Here is a 19,179-nt window from a genome sequence, read left to right as displayed (position 1 = left end):
TACATACATACATACATACATACATACATAGACGCACATATATATGTATATATGTGATGTAATTTCTCATTTGTTTCCCATTTTGTAAACATTTTTGAACAGTACCAAAATTACGCAAAAGTAACCTTTCCTTGTTGATTCTTATCATTATAATATTCCAAATTGTTTCAACATAAATAGCGATTATGTATAGTAAATTTATATCAATTCGTGCCAAAATTTGTTTACACCGGCAATATAAGAAATATTAGTCCAAAATTTCATTATTTATTTGTCCTATGTGACAATAAGAATTGTAGAAAGCTCAGGTAAAATTCAGCCATGTTAAGCACAAATTCCTCCAAAGTCCAAAACAACTTGTAGCAGTTGAAGTAAGAGATACGTAAGAGACGGCAGCACACAGCAGCACAGAACCCTTGTGGCAGTTGAATGATTTTTCCACAATGACAAGGCCTTTTTGTCTTTAGCTGTTTTGGCCTCAATTGTTTGCTTAAAAGAAAAGCTTCTTCTGATATTCTTGAAATTGTGAGAAGTTTCGATTCTCTTCTGATTTTGAGAATTTCTTTAACGATCCCATCTGGGTTTTGTTTGGATTCCTTGACAGATTCACCAAAAGCAGAATAAAAAAAGGAGCGAGAAGAATGGCAGACTGAAGAAAGCAGCAAGCTTGGATCAGAGGAAGGAAACTGTTCTAGTTACGAGGGGTTGGCAGTTTTGCGCTCAAAGAGGTAAGTGAAGATCAACTTTTCTTTAATTTTGTTGATGAATATAGTTTAGTACTGAAATTTGTTCTAATTTTTGTACTGTGCTTGTGAATTTTTTGTTCGTTCTGGGCTTTTGCTTTCTAATTGAAATGATAGGTTGGAAGAACTTGAGGATATGGTGAATCAGAAATTCAACAGTATAAGAAACCTTCAGGAGCAACGGTTCGAGGAGATGAATCAAAGAATTGTAAGTTTGATTTTGGCCAAGAACTTATTTGTGAGCTGCATCATGTAGAAATAGCTTATGATTTGCATATGATTGTGATTTCATGATTTGGTTTGGAATTGAGTTTAGCATATTTGAAGGTATTTTCTCGTTCTCAGCTGTCTGCCTTTTTTCCCCACCAAAGTTATGAACGTTTGCGTCCTTTTCTCTTTGTTCTTTACTTTTGTACTCTAATAGAGATCTCTGGAAAAAGAAACGTATAATGCTTATAATAGTTCAAAGGTAGCTCTGTATATCTGTGCATTTCTTGAATAGTGAACTTGAAGCAGTATGAAACAAACAAAAATTGGATAATTATTACTTTAATATAGATAGTTGCTAAAAATTGAAGATTATTACCTAAAAGATGAAGAGAACCACTTGCTGACTAGCTGCTTATTATTTCTGTCTCTTCTATTTCATTTTTTCTTATTTGAAATCCCAGTAGTAGTATCCATGTTGGTCTGTACTTGTCATCTGTTGTTGAAGTCTTTGCACATGCTATAGACTTCTTCGTTATTGCCAAAAACAAGAAAATTTTCCAGCAAATCGAAAAAGCAAGATTATTTCCTTTTTCTTGCAAATCAAAGAAATTTTTGCTTTCTTGCTTGATGAATATTCTTCTTATTTCTAATCATGGAAGTATATTTATTTCCCCAAAAAATTTTGTTGCCGTGTGAGCAGAAGAAGTTTTCACCTTTGTATCTTGTTCGTCTGAGATCTAATAAAATCCCAAGTATGAACTCTGCCAATGGATGTATGATAATATTGAGATGCTTCTGTTTCTGATTTATGCTTCGTGCATCAATTGAAGCTTGCTATTGGTCAAAGAATAGATAAACATGAAGTGGTTGTGGAGAAGCTTTTGGTTAGTAGTAGGAGGTAAGAAGCAAACTCAAAGCTCCATTTTGAACTTCCTGGTACATGATAGTTTTATAGTGTTTTCTTTATTTACATTATCTATGTAAGTATAACAGCTCAGACATGCCTATGCTTCGTGTCCAGTAATCTTGAGAAGACAATACAGGAGACCAAACAAAGATGCATGAAGTTAAAATTCAACAGCAATATCTCTGTTCCTATTCGAACTGGTGAGCAAATCAAAGGAGAAGGAGGTAGCAATTTGCAACTGTCTCTGATTGATAATTGTACAGGAGCAGTTGTTGACTTTGGACGAGAAGCCTCTGCTAAAGTGGAAATAGTTGCTCTCAAGGAAGGTCTGGATGATGATGAAGGAGATGCTTGGACAGCTGAACAGTTTCAAAGTAAAATTGCTCGAGACAGGGAAGGAAAACAATATGTTCTTGCAGGAAATTTGCAACCGAAATTGAATAAAGGAACTGTGTCTTTGTCTGATGTTATGTTTAGAAGTTCTCAACGCCATAATGGTGGCATCTTCAAGCTAGGGGCTTGGGTTGTTGATACTTTTGATGGCAGTCAAGTAATCGAAGCGAAGACAAAATCTTTCAAAGTCCTTGACTATCGTGGAAAATGTAAGGGATCCCAGTCCTTTTTTCTCTTTTTTTTCCCCCTCTACTATGTCATTTTACCCAATTCAAATTAAACATTGTCAAAGGATTGAATGCCATTATACTAGAGAACTGCTTTAAGATAAAAGTAAATAGGCAGTGTGAACTTGGCATTATTAATTGTAAAAACTGATCTGAGATGTTGATATGAGAGTCAAAAGATAAATTAATGAGGCCTGAAGTTAGGTTGTCACTTGATATTAGCACCAGAGGAGACCAAAATCAAATGAAATACTGTAGAATAGATAAAGTTCGTAGTTGTTGAAAGGAAATGAAAAGAGGGTTGAGAAATGTGACAGTTGGAGAATGCCTATAAATGTATGACAGAGATTGACAGAGATCTATTGGATTACTTTTGATTTCCTAGGGGATTTGTGAATTCCATTTTTTTTTTTTTGAAAAAAAAGCATATTGTAAAGCTTTTCTGGTAGCATGTTTTTAGTTGATACTTGTAACTCAGTTCTAAATAGGCAAAATATTTGTTTTCTGGTATTTCTGTATTCTTTGTAAGTTTCAACTTTGAGTATTGTCACATATGAGGTAAATGTACCGCTGAAAAACAGGACATCAAAGGATCTAGCATCTTGAGAACTATGCTGTTACGCAAATCAAACAAATAGAAAACTTGGATGACGAGTATAAGAACTTCAACATCTGCTAAATGCTATTTCTGCAGATACCCAGAAGCATTACCCCCCATCTGCATCTGATGAGGTTTGGCGGTTAGAGAACATTGCGAAAAATGGTGCTACCCATGAACGTCTGAAGGGGGCAAATGTGAACTATGTGAAGGATTTCCAGACTAGACTCTCAGAAGACCCGGAAGAGCTCAAATGTGTAAAGTTCACTCCTTTACTTAATTTATACTGGCACTCTGCAACAAATTATTGGGTGCATACACGATTCACTGCATCTTCTTGTTCAACATGGCCAGTTTAAACATACTATTTATAGCATTATAACTATGTCAACTAAGTAGAACTTTACTTACCTAAAACTCATCATTTTCCTCTTTCGCCTTTGTATATTCTTAAGGAGCCTGATACCTGTCTATGTAGCTATGCCACCAGCTTTTATAGCTGATTTGTCCTTATCACTGAAAATGAGAGCTGCTCTCTTGCATGATACTCTTCTACTTCTTATGCTAATTGGTTATCTACAAGGTATGTGCTGTCTAGGATGATGTTAAGACAGCAAATAAATGCCCATGCCCAAAAAGAAATGCAAGACCATACTACATTACTGTAATAACCCTTCAGCTAGATGCTGGACCTTTTTTTTTTTCCCTTCAAACCTAATGCTGGTTTTTGTTTTTGGTAAGCTAACCTAACAATAGTTGAGTGGATGAAGTTCAAGATCTCGTGAATAGTTGGAAAGTTTCTTACTCCGTATTTTAGAATTAATGCATGTTATTTTGTACAACTGACAGCTAGTAGGTCTGCGTCCAACGCAGTGGGAGGCCACGGTGAGACACGCTCAAACATGCAAACCTGATAATATGGTTGGACAGGTTCCAGCCCCTGCACCAGTATGTGTAAGTATGTTATATAATCTACCAGAAGAGACCACGGAATCCTTCATGAAAACCAATTTCACTTTCTTTCTCTCTTTTTCCTTTTCCGTTTGTTGTACTTCAAGCTTGTGGCAGCTTATGAATATTCATGGACAGGGTGATGCTTGCAATATGTTAGTAGCATCTGCACATGAAGACAAAGGAATCCCTTTTGATGGTAATATCATGCCAGCTTTGGAGTCAATAACCTTGCGAAGAAAGCAAAAATTGATCGAGCCAGCTTTTGAGCCAATGATCCGTAAAATTGTAAGCTCTTGTCTTTCAAGCAATTCCTGTCTAACAATTTCTCTCCTGCATTTTACATTGATGAAAAGTTTTGCTTAGCAACTCTTCTTTTAGATTTAAGTCATTGGTTTTAGATGTTAAGAAGCCTTGGACTCCTGATACTCGAAAAAGGATGAATGGATTTATGTCTTAGTCAATTCTCTCTGGAGAGCTTATGCACAATCAATTTCGGGGTGTATTACATTCTTATATGACCAACTATCATGAAGTGGTGAAAGTTATGGAAAAAGTTAGTTCTATGCCTCAGTTTCCAGTTTACTACATTTCTTGATGTCTAATATGTTCTGTCAAATCTTACTCTCCTCCATAGCAACATGCTTCATATGAGAAGCTGATCTTGGTCAAGTTGTTAAAACATCTGCAAACATTCTGGATGCTTTTTTCTTGAAGTGGACTTGCAGAAACAATCTGTTTAGAATTCAATTCAGAAATACATCTGTGCATTACTCTGCCTTTCAGATCTATTCTGCTTTGATTTATTGGTTGTTTAAAAGGGATTATGCCAGGAGATGGTGCAACTGTAATCTTCAGTATGATTTGAATGTTTACAGATTCAATACTACGAAATAAACACCACTATGCAAATAGGACAAAGCACTTTTTATACCTTGCTCGTGGAGTTTCTTCCCCTTCGTTCTTTATTTACTTCTCCCAGAATGCTATTTTGTTGATTTGTTGCATGAACTCTCAGGTGAAAGAGGAAGTTGACTTGGCAATGAAAAAGTACTTGATCAGTATAAGAAGGTAAATATTGAGAGTTATGCTCAAAGTCTAGCCTATTACCTTTACTACTCTAAAATGCTAATTAGATGCATAATTTTTTAAAATAGGACTTGTGGGAAAGAGATATGCCCTTCTGAATCAGGAAGTTTACAGTTACAGTTTCTAAGTGGCATTTCTCTTCCAGTTTTTACTGGAACACGTATAGAAGGCAGGGATTTTAACAATCTACAAGTTGCCTTAGTTGATCCTTTTACTGGGCAAGTTGTTTCCATTGGTCCTCAATCTGCTGCAAAAGTTGAAATAGTAGTTCTTGAGGGAGATTTTGATGGTGATGAAAGCGATAATTGGACCTTTGAAGAGTTCAAGAATAATATTGTCAGAGAAAGGGAAGGCAAGAAACCCCTTCTCACTGGGGATGCTTTTTTGACTCTTGAACAGGGCATTGGTGTGGTCAGTGACATTTCTATCACAGACAACTCAAGCTGGACAAGAAGCCGCAAATTCAGGCTGGGGGCAAGAGTTGTGGACAATTCTGATGGTAACAGAGTGAAAGAGGCCAAAACAGACTCCTTCATTGTCAGGGATCATCGTGGAGAATGTAAGAATTTTAATTGCCTCTCTCTCTCTCTCTCTCACACACACACACGCTCTCTCTCTCTCTCATGCGCATTGCTTGACAGGCAAGCAGAAATATTTTTTCTTGTTATTGTTGTGCTCCTTTTTCTCAAAGCAAGCCTGCCAATGCCAGTGACATTCATGATGAAAACAAAATTTGGTTCCAACTTTTAAAGAGGGTTCTTTTGTTAAAATGTTATGGTTCAGGCTTATAGTTAACTCTTAAGTTGTTAAGTCTGCAATTGCAAAGGAAGCGAAATTGTCGATTAATGGGAAAGGCTCAACTTTGGTTCTCATTGTGTAGGCAATAACTGGAACTTAAAAGTATTTATTAGTTCTGTGTAGTCTCCATTACTGAAGCTTTACTTTTAGCTGTTAAATTCATCATTGGTTTTCTGTGCTATTTCTTTTTCCCATAGTTTTTAGTCACTCCTCTTCTGATGGTTGAAGATGATTTATGTGCTCTTTTTCATGTGCGCATGCATTTTTTTTTCTTTGATGCAAGTCATCAATTGCTGGAAGATGCTATCATTGTGGAGCAGTTTTTTTTTTTGGCTGCCTCCATGATATGATCTTGTGTACTTTCCTACATTATATTTTTACTTGGTACTTTTGCATCTTCTAGAAGTCAGGAGAAATTGACTGCACACACTAGTTATAGATGTCTGATGACCTGTTGGTGTAAGATGAAGTAATAATAGAGCTTTTGGATATCACAAATAATTTCATTTGATTGAAACTATTTCAGATTTTCGTCAGTTGAAATAATGGGGATAAGTAGCTCGGCAAAGGTACAAATATTTGGGTTTCCTGGATTCTAAGATCAATTGAGTCCATCTGTCTTATGGAGCATTTGATCCTTTTTTTTCTGTGGAGTACATCTTTGGTCTAAATTTAATAAAACTATGAAAGTACCTGTGTACTCAATTCTTCTAAATGCCCTTCCCATCTCCTTTTTCCTAGAAAGGTATTCTGTTCCATTTTATTCTTTAACAGATCCAATCAGAAGTATAGAGATGATGCTTATTTGTCCTGTATTCAATTTTTGGAACCTAATAACGGTAGTGTTTAAACTCTGCACGTTTAATATTTTGTGCATTACTAAGTTGCTTGAACTTGAACCTCAATTATACTTCTAGAGCTATCTTCACCTTTCAAACTACTTCTTGCTATACCCCTCTGGTGTTTAGAGACAATAGACATAATACGTATCTTCCTTTCAGGTTTATCTTGTCTATGTTGCATATTGCAAGGCTTTTGCTTCATGCATTTTATTCTTTAGGAAACACAAAATCACCAGTTTACTCGTCATTAATTAGAAGTTAGGTGACTTAAGTTGCCATTAATCATTGATCTTCTATCTTTTTCTGTTTCCTCCTGGCTTCTTTACTCTCTTATCAGATGTAGTATTCTCTTTATTCTTTCCGCTAACACGTGAGATGTGCCTTAAACAGGACGTGATACCGATGAAGTGTAATGCCTTAGATCCTTTTTTGTGCTTAGGTTCTTTCTCTTATGACTTGAGTTACATACTAATAACCAGCCTGGGTTTCTTTTTGTAGTGTACAAGAAGCATCACCCTCCTTCTCTGGCAGATGAAGTATGGCGCCTAGAAAAGATAGGAAAAGATGGAGCTTTTCACAGATGTCTGAGAAAAGAAAGAATCAAAACTGTGAAGGATTTCCTTACCCTCTATTTTGTTGATCCTGCAAGGCTTCGAAATGTAAGAATTTATTGGATTTCCTTACCCTATATATTGTTGATCCCACAAGACTTTGAAAAATCAGTGATGTTTCATATAGGATTGTTCTCAAATTTTTGCCCTACTTTTCCAAGGGCCATTAAAAAGTCCATTCTCTGAAATATTTGAGATGAAAATTGTTTATAAAATGTGATTGTTCTAGAGGTGTGTATAGTACGCTTTCATTCTGTCTGTCTGTTAAATTCTCATATGCACGGACATAGTGAGCAGTTGGATTTGATTTTGTGGAAGGTGCATCATTGGTGTCTTGGTCATGTTAAATGAGTTGAAAGTTTTGTAGGTCCATATTGACATTTGTAATAGACTTTTTTGTGCAATGTGGTGGAAGTTCTCTTTACTTATTTGGAGAAATAGCTTTTTCTTTGGGACGAAATAGCTTATAATGCACCTTTTGTGTATTCAAAATCCTGCAGATCCTTGGGACAGGCATGTCAACTAAAATGTGGGAAGTGACAGTCGATCATGCCCGGACTTGTGTACTTGACAAGGAATTGTACTTCTACTATCCATCCAGATCTCAGCATAAAAAAGGTGTAGTTTTTAGTGTTGTAGGAGAGGTGATGGGTTTTGTCTCTGATTGCCAGTATAATACCCATTGCCAGTATATTACCCATGATAAGCTGTCTGAAACAGAAAAGGTACGAATATAAACTAAACTTCTTGCCTTTCTAGTACTGTTCTTTCCCCTGCTTAGCGTTTGAATGACTAATATTAGTTGGCCAATATCCAACTTTGCTGCAGGCTTATGCCCGAGATCTGATGGCTACTGCTTACAGGGACTGGACTGACGTGGTTTCAATTGATGACGAGGCCTCTCTTATGGATGGTTCTTTATTCTTGTCTACCATAGAATACTCCTCGAATCCTCCTATGCTCGATGGCAGCAAGGTTCTGAATTCTCATAAGAGTGGCAAATGTGATTATCCAGAACCAAATACCTGTTCTGATATCATGCCATCCATGGATTCACTTCGGGTTTTGAGCCCCCTGGATGTACATGACTTTCCCATTGTGGACTCTCTGGAGAATATATTTGGCCACCCATTGAACATTTCTGGCCAAGTCACGAACAACATGATATGTGACATAGACTCCATGACTCCAGCTTTCTACGAGGACAAGCACGGGTTCGACAACTCGGCCGAGTCCGAGACGACTCGGCCGAGTCATAACCGGAACAGTCCCTACCGTTTCGATACCGATACCCGAAACGCCGATTATACCATATCCGATTTGAATCGCTTCGAATCAGTCGATATTGTCCGAGTTAGAACCGTGGAGAAAGATATCGGCCAAATTCTCGGATTTGACTCGGATATTGTCCGATTTCCCATGCTTTCTTGTTTTCCTTTTCAGCCACAAAGACAAGATTTAGGGGAAAGGGAAGATAAGGGGAGAAACATATCGTCAACTTCTGGGTGCCTTTTGCAGTGAGGGAATATCTTCAGATTAGCAGAGGGGGAAGGAGAAAACAGAGAGAAAGGAAAAGGGAAAAGAAAGAACGAGGGTTACAATTTATTTGGAGAAGCGAGTTCTTTTGGCCACCATGGTTATTTGGAGAAGCGAGTTCTTTCTTCATCGTCTGGCTGTGAAGGAAGGAGAGGAGAAAAACAGAGGGTGACGGCAGAGGGAAGGAGACAGCAGAGGGAAAGGGAAAGCGAAAGGAAGAATGAAGGTGACGGCTGGCTAATGTGGAGCTGAAGCTTCAATTTCTTCGTCATTTGTACTGGGCGAAGGGGTCTTCAATCTGGCTGTGAAAGGGAAATTACCAAGCTAAGGGACGGCTAAATCTGAGAGGAAATTGAAAAGGGTGAAAGGGAAATTGAGAAGAAAAACGAAGAAAGGGATGGCTAAATCTCAGAGGAACAACACTAGTGAAGTCAGATTGCTACTTTGATAGTTTGATTCCCAATCTCACTCGGAGGAATCGAGAGCATCTCAATTCTTTGGCAGTAAGTTTATACAGAGATGTTTCAGCATATGAAAGGAGCCTAATGACAGAGCTTTGAGAGAGCGGCACCCATTTAATAATCTGTCAGGATTCAACCTGATAATTTGCAGAAGAGAGAAAGAAGGGAAGGATGATTATGAACGGAGAGAGAATTGAGAGGGAAAAGGAGATATTTTCATTTGGAATTCTCGTCATGAATCTTACTGCCGCCTTTCTACACCCTTTTGCTATTTATAGCATTGTTTCCACTTCATCAGAGCTAACCAACTTTGTAACTAACTGAACAATTATAACAGATTTCCTAACTAACATTCAGTGCAACGACACCGTTTCCCGCAAGGATATGAACTTACGCCTAAACTACGTCGCACAACTTATTCTGCCTTGGCCATTCCGGCAACGACGCCGTAGTACTCCAAAATCACCAAAACTACGTCGCATTACTTGAGATTCTTAACAATGCCCTCGCCTTCAGAACATCCTTGTCCTCAAGGATGGAAACCTGGAAACTGGTGTTTGATGAAATCAAGGTCCTCCCAAGTGGCTTCTTCGAATCCCAGATTGACCCATTTGATCAAGACTTGTGACACTGGTTGGTGGTTTCGCAGTATAGCTCTTCTCTTTAGTACCATTTCAGGAGCAACCTGAATTTGATCATCAGGACCAACTAATGGCAATGCAGGCATGACCACGTGAGAACCACCCAATTGTTTTTTTAACATGGAAATGTGGAACACAAGGTGAATTTTGGAACCCTGAGGTAGCCCCAATCTGTAAGCTACTTCTCCCACCCGAGCAAGGACAGGAAAGGGACCATAATACTTAGAAGCAAGCTTCAGGGAACCCCTCACTTCCACGGACTGTTGACGGTAAGGTTGAAGCTTCAAATAAACCATGTCACCAACTTCCAAGGCTCTTTCACTCCTCTTCTTATCTGCAAAACATTTCATTCGTTGCTGCGCTTGAGTTAGGTTCTGACGCAGAATTTGCAACATAGTCTGCCTATCTCGAACAAGATCTCTGGCTGTAGGCACGATAGTGTCAGCAATGCATCCCAGGGGTAGCTGGTTAGGTTTGTAACCATAGAGGGCCTCAAATGGGGTCATTTTAAGGCTAGTGTGGTAGTTAGTGTTGTACCACCACTCAGCCAAAGGCAACCATGACTTCCACTTCTGAGGTCTGTCACTACTCATGCACCTTAAGTATGTCTCCACACACTGATTAACACGTTCACTTTGGCCATCTGTTTGTGGATGGTAGGCTGAGCTGAGGTTTAATCTAGTACCAACCAGTCTAAACAGCTCCTGCCAGAAAAGACTGGTGAAAAGCTTGTCCCTATTCGAGACTATCACATCTGGCAACCCATGGAGTCTGAAAACATGTGTGAGAAATAGCTTGGCAACTTCCACTGCTGAGAAAGGATGTTTGAGGGGAATGAAATGGGAGAATTTTGTGAACCTGTCTACAACCACTAGTATAGTGTCCGAATCTTCTGAATTTGGCAAGCTCTCAATGAAATCCATACTGATCTGTGACCATGCTTGGTTGGGCACTGGCAGAGGCTGCAATAGGCCAGGGTAAGGAACATTCTCATGCTTATTCTTCTGGCAGACATCACATTGTTTGACGAATTCAACTACATCTTTCTTCATCCTGGGCCAGTAGAAGACCGTACCTAGTCTCTTCAGGCACCCCAACTGCCCAGAATGGCCCCCTACTGCGGAAGAGTGTAAATGTTGGATGATTTGGTTCCTCAGGTTACCATGATCCCCAACATAAATTTTCCTTCTGAACCTTAAAATCCCATCTGCATACTCATAGTCAGTAACAGAAGTGGGATTTATCAGCAGTTGAGCAATTTTTTCTTGGTAGGATGAGTCCCCCTCATAACTCTCAGATACATCTACCAACCATTGGGGCTTTGTGCAAGAGATGGCATATACTATCCCTGTAGAATCCTCCCTGACACAGGCTCCTCCTGCAGAATCCTCCTCCTGAAATCCTTTCCTGGACAATGCATCAGCAACTTTGTTCTCAGCTCCCTTCTTGTATTGGATTTCATAGTCCAAGCCTAAGAGTTTTGTTAAACACTTATGCTGCAGTGGGGTATTCAGCCTTTGCTCCAACAAAAATCTCAAGCTCTGGTGATCAGTTCTTATAATGAAATGGTATCCCAGCAGGTAGTGCTTCCACTTTGTCACTGCCATCACCACGGCTAACAACTCCTTTTCATATATAGAAAGTCCCAAATTCTTAGGACTCAAGGCCTTGCTGAGGTAAGCTATGGGTTGTCCTTCTTGCATCAACACAGCTCCTATACCATTGCTACAAGCATCAGTTTCCAGAACAAAAGACTTAGAAAAATCTGGCATTCTCAACACAGGAGTAGTACCCATGATGTCCTTCAGGCTCTGGAAGGCTGTGGCTGCTGATTCATTCCAACCAAAAGAGTCCTTCCTCAACAACTCAGTCAGAGGCTTGCAAATCTGCCCATAACCTTGCACGAACCTCCTGTAATAACTTGTAAGGCCCAGAAATCCCCTCAAAGCCTTAACAGTTTCAGGCACTGGCCAGGTTCTTATGCACTCAACTTTAGCAGCATCCATTTCAACCCCATTGTAGGATATGATATGGCCCAAGTACTCCACTCTCAGCTGAGCAAACATGCATTTGGACATCTTTGCATACAACTGGTGAGATCTCAGAATTTCCAACACAGTTCTCAGGTGGTTTACATGGGATTGCAGGTCTGGACTGTAGATGAGTATGTCATCAAAAAAGACAAGTATAAATTTTCGGAGGTAAGGCTGGAAGATTTCATTCATGAGGGATTGGAAAGAGGCAGGGGCATTAGTGAGGTCAAAAGGCATGACTAGGAATTCATAATGGCCTTGTGAGTTTGGAATGCTGTTTTATGGATATCACAAGCCTTGACTCTGATTTGGTGATAACCAGATCTGAGGTCAATCTTGCTGAAGAACTTAGAGCCAAATAGTTCATCTAAGAGCTCTTCAATATTGGGAATAGGATATTTATCCTTGATGGTGAGGTCATTTAGGTACCTGTAATCTACACAGAAACGCCAGGTACCTTCTTTCTTTTTCACTAGGAGGACAGGTGAAGAGAAAGGGCTAGTACTAGGCTTAATGATCCCAATTTGAAGCATGTTGGACACTTGGTTTTCAATTTCTATTTTTTGAGAATGTGGATACCTATAGGGTCTGAGTTTAAAAGGTCGAGCCCCTGGTTTCAAGGGTATGGTGTGGTCGTGTGCTCTTTCAGGTGGTAACTGTGTAGGTTCAGCAAACACATCAGAGAATTGGTGCAGTAATTCTGAGATTTCACTAGGAAGTGGACTTACATCATCTGAGTTGCCATCCTCAGGCACTGAACAGATTGATGCCAAGTTTCTATGTTTCTGTTGCATGAACTTCTTTATTGCTTTCCCTCTGACCAGCTTCATTGAAGGTTGTTCAGCTGCTCCTTCCAACACCATTTCCCCATCCTCTTCTGATAGTTTGACCAGCAACTGTTTGAAGTTGAATGTAATAGGGGTGTACTGCACCATCCAATCTACTCCAAGTATCATATCCCATGTTCCTAGTTCCATGATTACCAAGGGAAAATTAAAGCTATACCCTTGGATGTTCCAAGTTACATTGGGACAAAATAGCTCACTGGAAATGGTGGTCCCATCAGCAATTGTGGCTCTTAATGGTGTCATCTTAGCTGTCCTTAAGGTCATGGTGTGCAGTAATGTAGAATTTAGAAAGCTATTAGTGCTGGCAGTGTCAATAAGAACAAATATAGTTTTTCCTCCTAACACCCCCTGTAGCTTCAGAGTTTTCCTCTTGATAGAGGTGGTCAATGCGTGCAGGGACACATCTACTGATTGCCTTGGGTGGCCAGTCTGTTCATCCTGTTCTCCAATCGCATCAAGAAATTCAGGTTCCTCATCTTCTTCTAAGATGAAATTCAAATGCCTATATTTGCATTGGTGACCAGGAGTAAACCTCTCCTCACACTTAAAGCACAGATGATTGTTCTTTCTGCATAATATCTCCTGAGGAGAGATCCTCCTACTTTCCATGTTAGTGCTCTCAGAATTCACCTTCTTTTGACCGAATGGTTCTGAAACCTTCCCTCCTGTGTTGGCTGTTGACAAGGCACTGGAGGACCTTAAATTTTCCCCAGGCTCCCAGTTCCTAGTGTTTTTGGCATACCTTCCATTTAATGCTAGTGATTGTTCCTGCCATTCTGCAATCTCAAAAGCCTCAATTAAAGTATTAGGCTTCAACATCTTAACCATAGGTCTGATTTCCTCTTTAATGCCACTGATGAAACTGGAGACAAAGTAAGATTCAGAAAGGTGAGGATCCCTTACTAACATCAAGGAACTCAGTTCCTCAAATTTTTCCTGATAGTTCTTGACAGTACTGGTTTGGTGGAGTTTATTGAACTCCTCCACCTCATCTCTTCTTCCTCGATCTCCAAACCTCCTCTTCAATAGTTCGCAGAATTCTTCCCAAGAGATTCTTCCTTTGCTCCTCTTGACTCCTTGAAACCATATTTCTGCTTTCCCTACCAGATACATCTCCATTACTTCCAATTTCTGGTCCTCAGGGAGTTGATGAATGAGAAAATATTTTTCACATTTCCTGACCTACTCCTGAGGTCTATCCCCTTCAAAGAAAGAAAGATCTACCTTAGGAGGATTCGGAATTGTAAACCTGCGCTCCTTGTTCGCTGCTAACTGATCACTCCATTCTTTGCATCTTACATGTGGATTTGACAATAAAGGAGTCTTCTCTGGTGGAGGAGATTCCCCTGGTGCCGCTGCTCTGTCTCTATTGAGAGCTTGAAGAAATGAAGTCAACTTCGTCTCCATTCCTGCCATTAATGCATCAATCTTCTTATCGAGCTCCTCCATTCTTGTATCTACGTGCGTGCGAGTTTCCTGTAGCTCTGCGTGTATGGAATCAACTTGAATCTGAACCCTAGTCTCAAGTTTTCTGAGTTGTTCATCCAAATTCTTGAGTCTAGTACCATCTGCCATCGAAGGTATGCAAATTCCCACCGAGGATTGAAGGCTCTGATTACCACTTGTTAGGATTCAACCTGATAATTTGCAGAAGAGAGAAAGAAGGGAAGGATGATTATGAACGGAGAGAGAATTGAGAGGGAAAAGGAGATATTTTCATTTGGAAAATTCTCGTCATGAATCTTACTGCCGCCTTTCTGCACCCTTTTGCTATTTATAGCATTGTTTCCACTTCATCAGAGCTAACCAACTTTGTAACTAACTGAACAATTATAACAGATTTCCTAACTAACATTCAGTGCAACGACACCGTTTCCCGCAAGGATATGAACTTACGCCTAAACTACGTCGCACAACTTATTCTGCCTTGGCCATTCCGGCAACGACGCCGTAGTACTCCAAAATCACCAAAACTACGTCGCATTACTTAAGATTCTTGACATAATCCCAAAGACACCAGGCTCCCATTTTGCCAGGTTTCACTCTCTAATTCCACATTGCGGCAACTGTAACATATTTGGTGGAGAAGCTGGGCTTTTGTACCAGACCCAGAGACAAGGAAAAAAATAGAAGGAAAAATTAGAAGCACTTAAATTTCAAGTTTGTCTAAGTTCAAGTCCGCATCTTCTTTCACAATAACTTATCAATTTTAATTTTTTTTAATTTAGTATTCAGATGTGATATTTAGATATTTGTAAATTTATGTAATGCATTTTGACAATTTTTACATATTATTAAGTATATGATTAATTTGTATTAGTAGTCTCTTATCTAAATTTTAGTTAGAAAATATATAGTGATTATTTGGATACATTTTAATGATCATAAATATAATTTATTTATTTTCATGTATCTCAATTATGTTGGTTAAAATGATTTTAGGTAAATTAATTAGAAAAAGGCAAATTTGATAATTTTAGGTAATATATAGTAGGTATTTAGTAAATTTAATTTGATAATTGTGTTTTTAATGATATTTTCTATTTTTAGTAATTTTTTCAGATTTTTTGGAAATTTTTATATACTATAATGTGTGTATCACCCGATATTCAACCGATATATCGCGACGGATGTGGAACAACTGAGACCGCGGCGCGACTGCGATCTGTGACGGCGAACCATGCAAGCACCTACAATTTTTTGATTATTCAAATTTGGGGTCATCCACTGGTCTGAATACTGCTATTGCTTGCTTTCTGGGGCGTCCGAAGAGGAGATGGAAAATGCTATTCAGTGTCTTGAGATGGCTAACGATAAGAAGGATGGTTGCAAGAAAATTTGAAGTGAAAGAAGTAAAAAGATACTGTTAACAGCAAATATATTATTGAGCACCAAATATTGCTATCATTGACAATATATTATATTTTGTTTTGATGCTCCAAAAGTTGGCTAAGGCCCTAATAGGACTTTGGCCAGTACAAATGGTTGGACCAATGGTACGATCCACATAGACTCAGATTATGGAGGCAGTCTGCGGAAGCCAAGTGGCCACTATTTGAAACGGTTAGACGAAAAGGCACCAAAATCAGTGGTTTTTGTGTCATTTGGGAGCTTGGCAGATGTTGAAATCAAGCAAATTGAAGAAATTGCCTGTGGCTTAAAAGGCAGCAACCATCACTTTCTTTGGGTAATCAAAGACTCTGAGCAAGAAAGTTGCTTGCTGAATTTCTACAATCAAATGATGAAATGGGATTTGGAAAAATTGTGAAGTGGTGTAATCAGCTAGAGGCATTGGCTCACAAATCTGTAGGATGCTTCATGTCACATTGTGGTTGAACTCAACACTTGAAGCAATAAGTCTTGGGGTGCCTATGGTGGCATTGCCACAATGGAGTGATCGGCCAACAAATGCCAAATTTATTGAAAGTGTTTGGAGGGTAGGAGTGAGAGCTAAAAGGGATGAGAAAATGATTGTTACAAGAGAAGAAATTGAGAGGTGTGTAAGGGAGGTAATGGTTGGAGAAAAAAGTGATGAAATTAGGATTAATGCCTCTAAGATGGGAGAGCAAGCTAAAAGGGCAGTTGCTAATGGTGGGAGCTCAGATATTGCTATCAACAATTTTGTTGAAGTGTTGATGAAAGGGAAGGGAACTAAGCTTAATCAATCAGATATCATATAACATCATCTGGTTTCAGATAAATCAGTTGGAATCAAGGAAAGTTTTCTAGACATATTTTATTAGCTAATGTTGTGTTTACATGTCTGTACCTTATATGTGAGTATAAATATATACATGTATGTGTATTTCACCGTGTTTTACATTATAAAAAATTTGTGAAGGAAATAAAAGTACCTTGAAGTTTATGATAAATATTGTTCAAGTAATGTTCTCAGTGAGATTTTTTTCTTTTTCTTTTTTTTTTGGGTGGGGGTGTGAATTTATAAACAACTGTGGACTATAATTTTCTTCACCTTAGTGCCTTTCTAGCCCAAGGGTCCATAGGGCTGAAGCTCAAGCTGGGGTTAAATATTTTTAGGATAGTAATATGGTTACAGTCCTTTATTTTTGATGATATTTTATAGCGGAGGCCCAATTCATCTACTTCATTCAACTTGAACTCGTTGTCTAACTTTTCACAGTCGCCTTGGCGTCGACTTAAAGATAAATAGATAAAATCAATGCATGAGAGAGAGATGTGTTGGATGATAAGTTGGAAGGAATTGTAAATAAGAGATTTTAGATTTAAAACCTTCTATTTATAACAAAAAAAGAGATAAAAACATTGAATAAATGGCAAGAATCATTAACACAAGCGTAGATGATGGATGTGCTAGCTATATTAATTATTCGTCTCAATATCTTGTATATGTTTTGGAAAAGGATGCAACCCTTTCGTTTTTTGATAACTGGTGATTAGCATATTGCTATTGTTAACTCGGTTTGGTTTGTAACATGACTTCTCATTTGTTTCCCTTTTTTAAATATTTTTAACAGGGATAATGTTAGATAGTTCCCTTAAGGTTTCTCTTAATATCACTTGATATCTTTAAGATTTTAAAAATATCACTTATCTCCTTTACTTTTGTTATTTGTGTAGCAAAACTTTTAAAACCCTAAACTATTCTTTTACTTGCTAAATAAAAATATTTCTAAACCATTTTGTTCAGTTTAGAAAAATTATCACCTAAAAAACAATCTTTAGTAGTATTACCACATCATATTGCTATAACCCATAAAAATATAAATTTGAAAAATAAAAAAGATATTTTCAAAGAAGTACACTTACACCAATTTAACTCTATATGCTCAAAACTGATTTCTTATGAATTTTATATATTTTTTTGAACCTCTTCTCAAACTATGTCCAAACTTTTAAATTGTGTTTATCATTATAAAAATTGACTCAAAATAAGCAAATAAATCATACCCACTCTATCACAATACAAAATATAAAAGCTAAACAAAATTCGATTTATTATAATTTACAAATAAAATATTGCATGGTCATCCAAAAAATGAGTAAGAGAGAATGTTGGAGAAAAAAGAAAGAGAACAAAGTGACTTTTGTTTCTTTTTTTTTTTTATTCTTGAGCTCCATTTATTTGATATATGTATTATGTAGCAAGTGAGGGTTAATATGGTCTTTTTACAATTATTAGGGATCAAGTGATATTAAGAGAAACCTCAAGGGAGGTTTATGATATTATCCCTTTTTAATACTACCCTTTACCCTAATACCAGATTATGCAAAAGTTAAGGGAAAATAGTCAAAGAAGTACAGCCGAAAGCTTTTACCCTAACATACGCGCGCACACACACAAACACACAAACACACACACACACACACATACATATATACACACACACACACTCACTTATATATATATATATATATATATATATATGATGTAACTTCTCATTTGTTTCCCTTTTGTAAACATTTTTTAACAGTACCCCTTATTCCAGCACCAAATTATGCAAAAGTTAACCTTTCCTTATAGATATTGATTCTTCTCATTATAATATTCCAAATTTTTTCAACATAAATAGCGATTATGTGTAATGAATTTATATCAATTTGTGCCAAAATTTTGTTTACACTGACAATATAAGAAGTATTAGTCCAAAATATAATATTATTTATTTGTCCTATGTGACAACAAGTAAATTGCAGAAAGCTCAGGTGAAATTCAGCCACAAATTCCTTCAAGTCCAGAACAACTAAGGTCTCTCACAATCAATGAAAAGTATTGAGGGCAATGTAACTTGGTAAGATAATAATGGATTAATTCGATGCAAGTGTAAAGTAAAGGTGCAAAACACAAAATACTGCGTAATACTTCATGAAATATATGCATAAACGTTGACTGCCAAAGTTCTTTTACATGCGTACTTTCTTCCCCCTGAGTAATATTTAATGTGAATTTGCATGTTCCGTGGAAATTCATGTAACTCAACGACCTCAACTGCTTCAGTCCAAACATCGAATGTTTATGCCACTTTTGTACTTTTCAGATGATATCACATCGTTGTACTCTTTCCACATCAGGCGATAGGTTTCGACAAATTCAACATTGGATCATTGCAAGAAGTTACTTCATCACTTCCTAATTTTTTAATAATACTTTTTTCCCCTTTCCAAAGTGTCTATACTGTCTAATAAATCTCACATCCCTAATTTCTTAAAGAAATCTTGCAGTTTTCTGCAGCATTATTTAGAAATTTTATTCCTTTAATTTCATATCTTCATTTTAATTTAAAAAAAAAAAAAGCAAAAGGAAAGAAGTAG

The 19,179-nt window shown here is 37.7% G+C and overlaps 2 protein-coding genes across 7 annotated transcripts; both read left to right on the top strand.

Moving 5' to 3' along the window:
• The first annotated feature begins 274 nt into the window (after nucleotides 1–274).
• LOC113768519 lies at nucleotides 275–9,716 on the top strand. Of its 6 annotated transcripts, none has more exons than XM_027312915.1 (12): nucleotides 275–728; nucleotides 861–951; nucleotides 1,784–1,851; nucleotides 1,975–2,462; nucleotides 3,175–3,335; nucleotides 3,928–4,317; nucleotides 5,048–5,100; nucleotides 5,187–5,470; nucleotides 5,552–5,677; nucleotides 7,257–7,417; nucleotides 7,870–8,094; nucleotides 8,198–9,716. In XM_027312915.1, the coding sequence occupies exons 2-12, from the start codon at nucleotides 880–882 to the stop codon at nucleotides 8,888–8,890; spliced, it is 2,721 nt and encodes a 906-aa protein (XP_027168716.1). In that variant the 5' UTR covers nucleotides 275–728; nucleotides 861–879; the 3' UTR covers nucleotides 8,891–9,716. The 6 variants fall into 6 exon arrangements, with proteins under 6 accessions (XP_027168716.1, XP_027168715.1, XP_027168719.1 ...); XM_027312918.1 differs by having other exon boundaries at nucleotides 276–728; nucleotides 3,928–4,008; nucleotides 4,168–4,317; nucleotides 5,187–5,677; XM_027312917.1 differs by having other exon boundaries at nucleotides 276–728; nucleotides 3,928–4,026; nucleotides 4,168–4,317; nucleotides 5,187–5,677.
• A 6,483-nt stretch (nucleotides 9,717–16,199) lies between these two features.
• Nucleotides 16,200–16,568, top strand: LOC113769143 (UDP-glycosyltransferase 74C1-like). The gene has a single exon (XM_027313617.1). The coding sequence runs from the start codon at nucleotides 16,200–16,202 to the stop codon at nucleotides 16,566–16,568; it is 369 nt and encodes a 122-aa protein (XP_027169418.1).
• The last annotated feature ends 2,611 nt before the right edge of the window (nucleotides 16,569–19,179 follow it).

The sequence above is a fragment of the Coffea eugenioides genome, chromosome 4, assembly GCF_003713205.1.
Source record: "Coffea eugenioides isolate CCC68of chromosome 4, Ceug_1.0, whole genome shotgun sequence".
NCBI classification, from domain to species: Eukaryota; Viridiplantae; Streptophyta; class Magnoliopsida; order Gentianales; family Rubiaceae; genus Coffea; species Coffea eugenioides.
The sequence above is the reverse complement of the archived record's forward strand: the minus strand, read 5'-3'. Positions and strand labels throughout refer to the sequence as shown.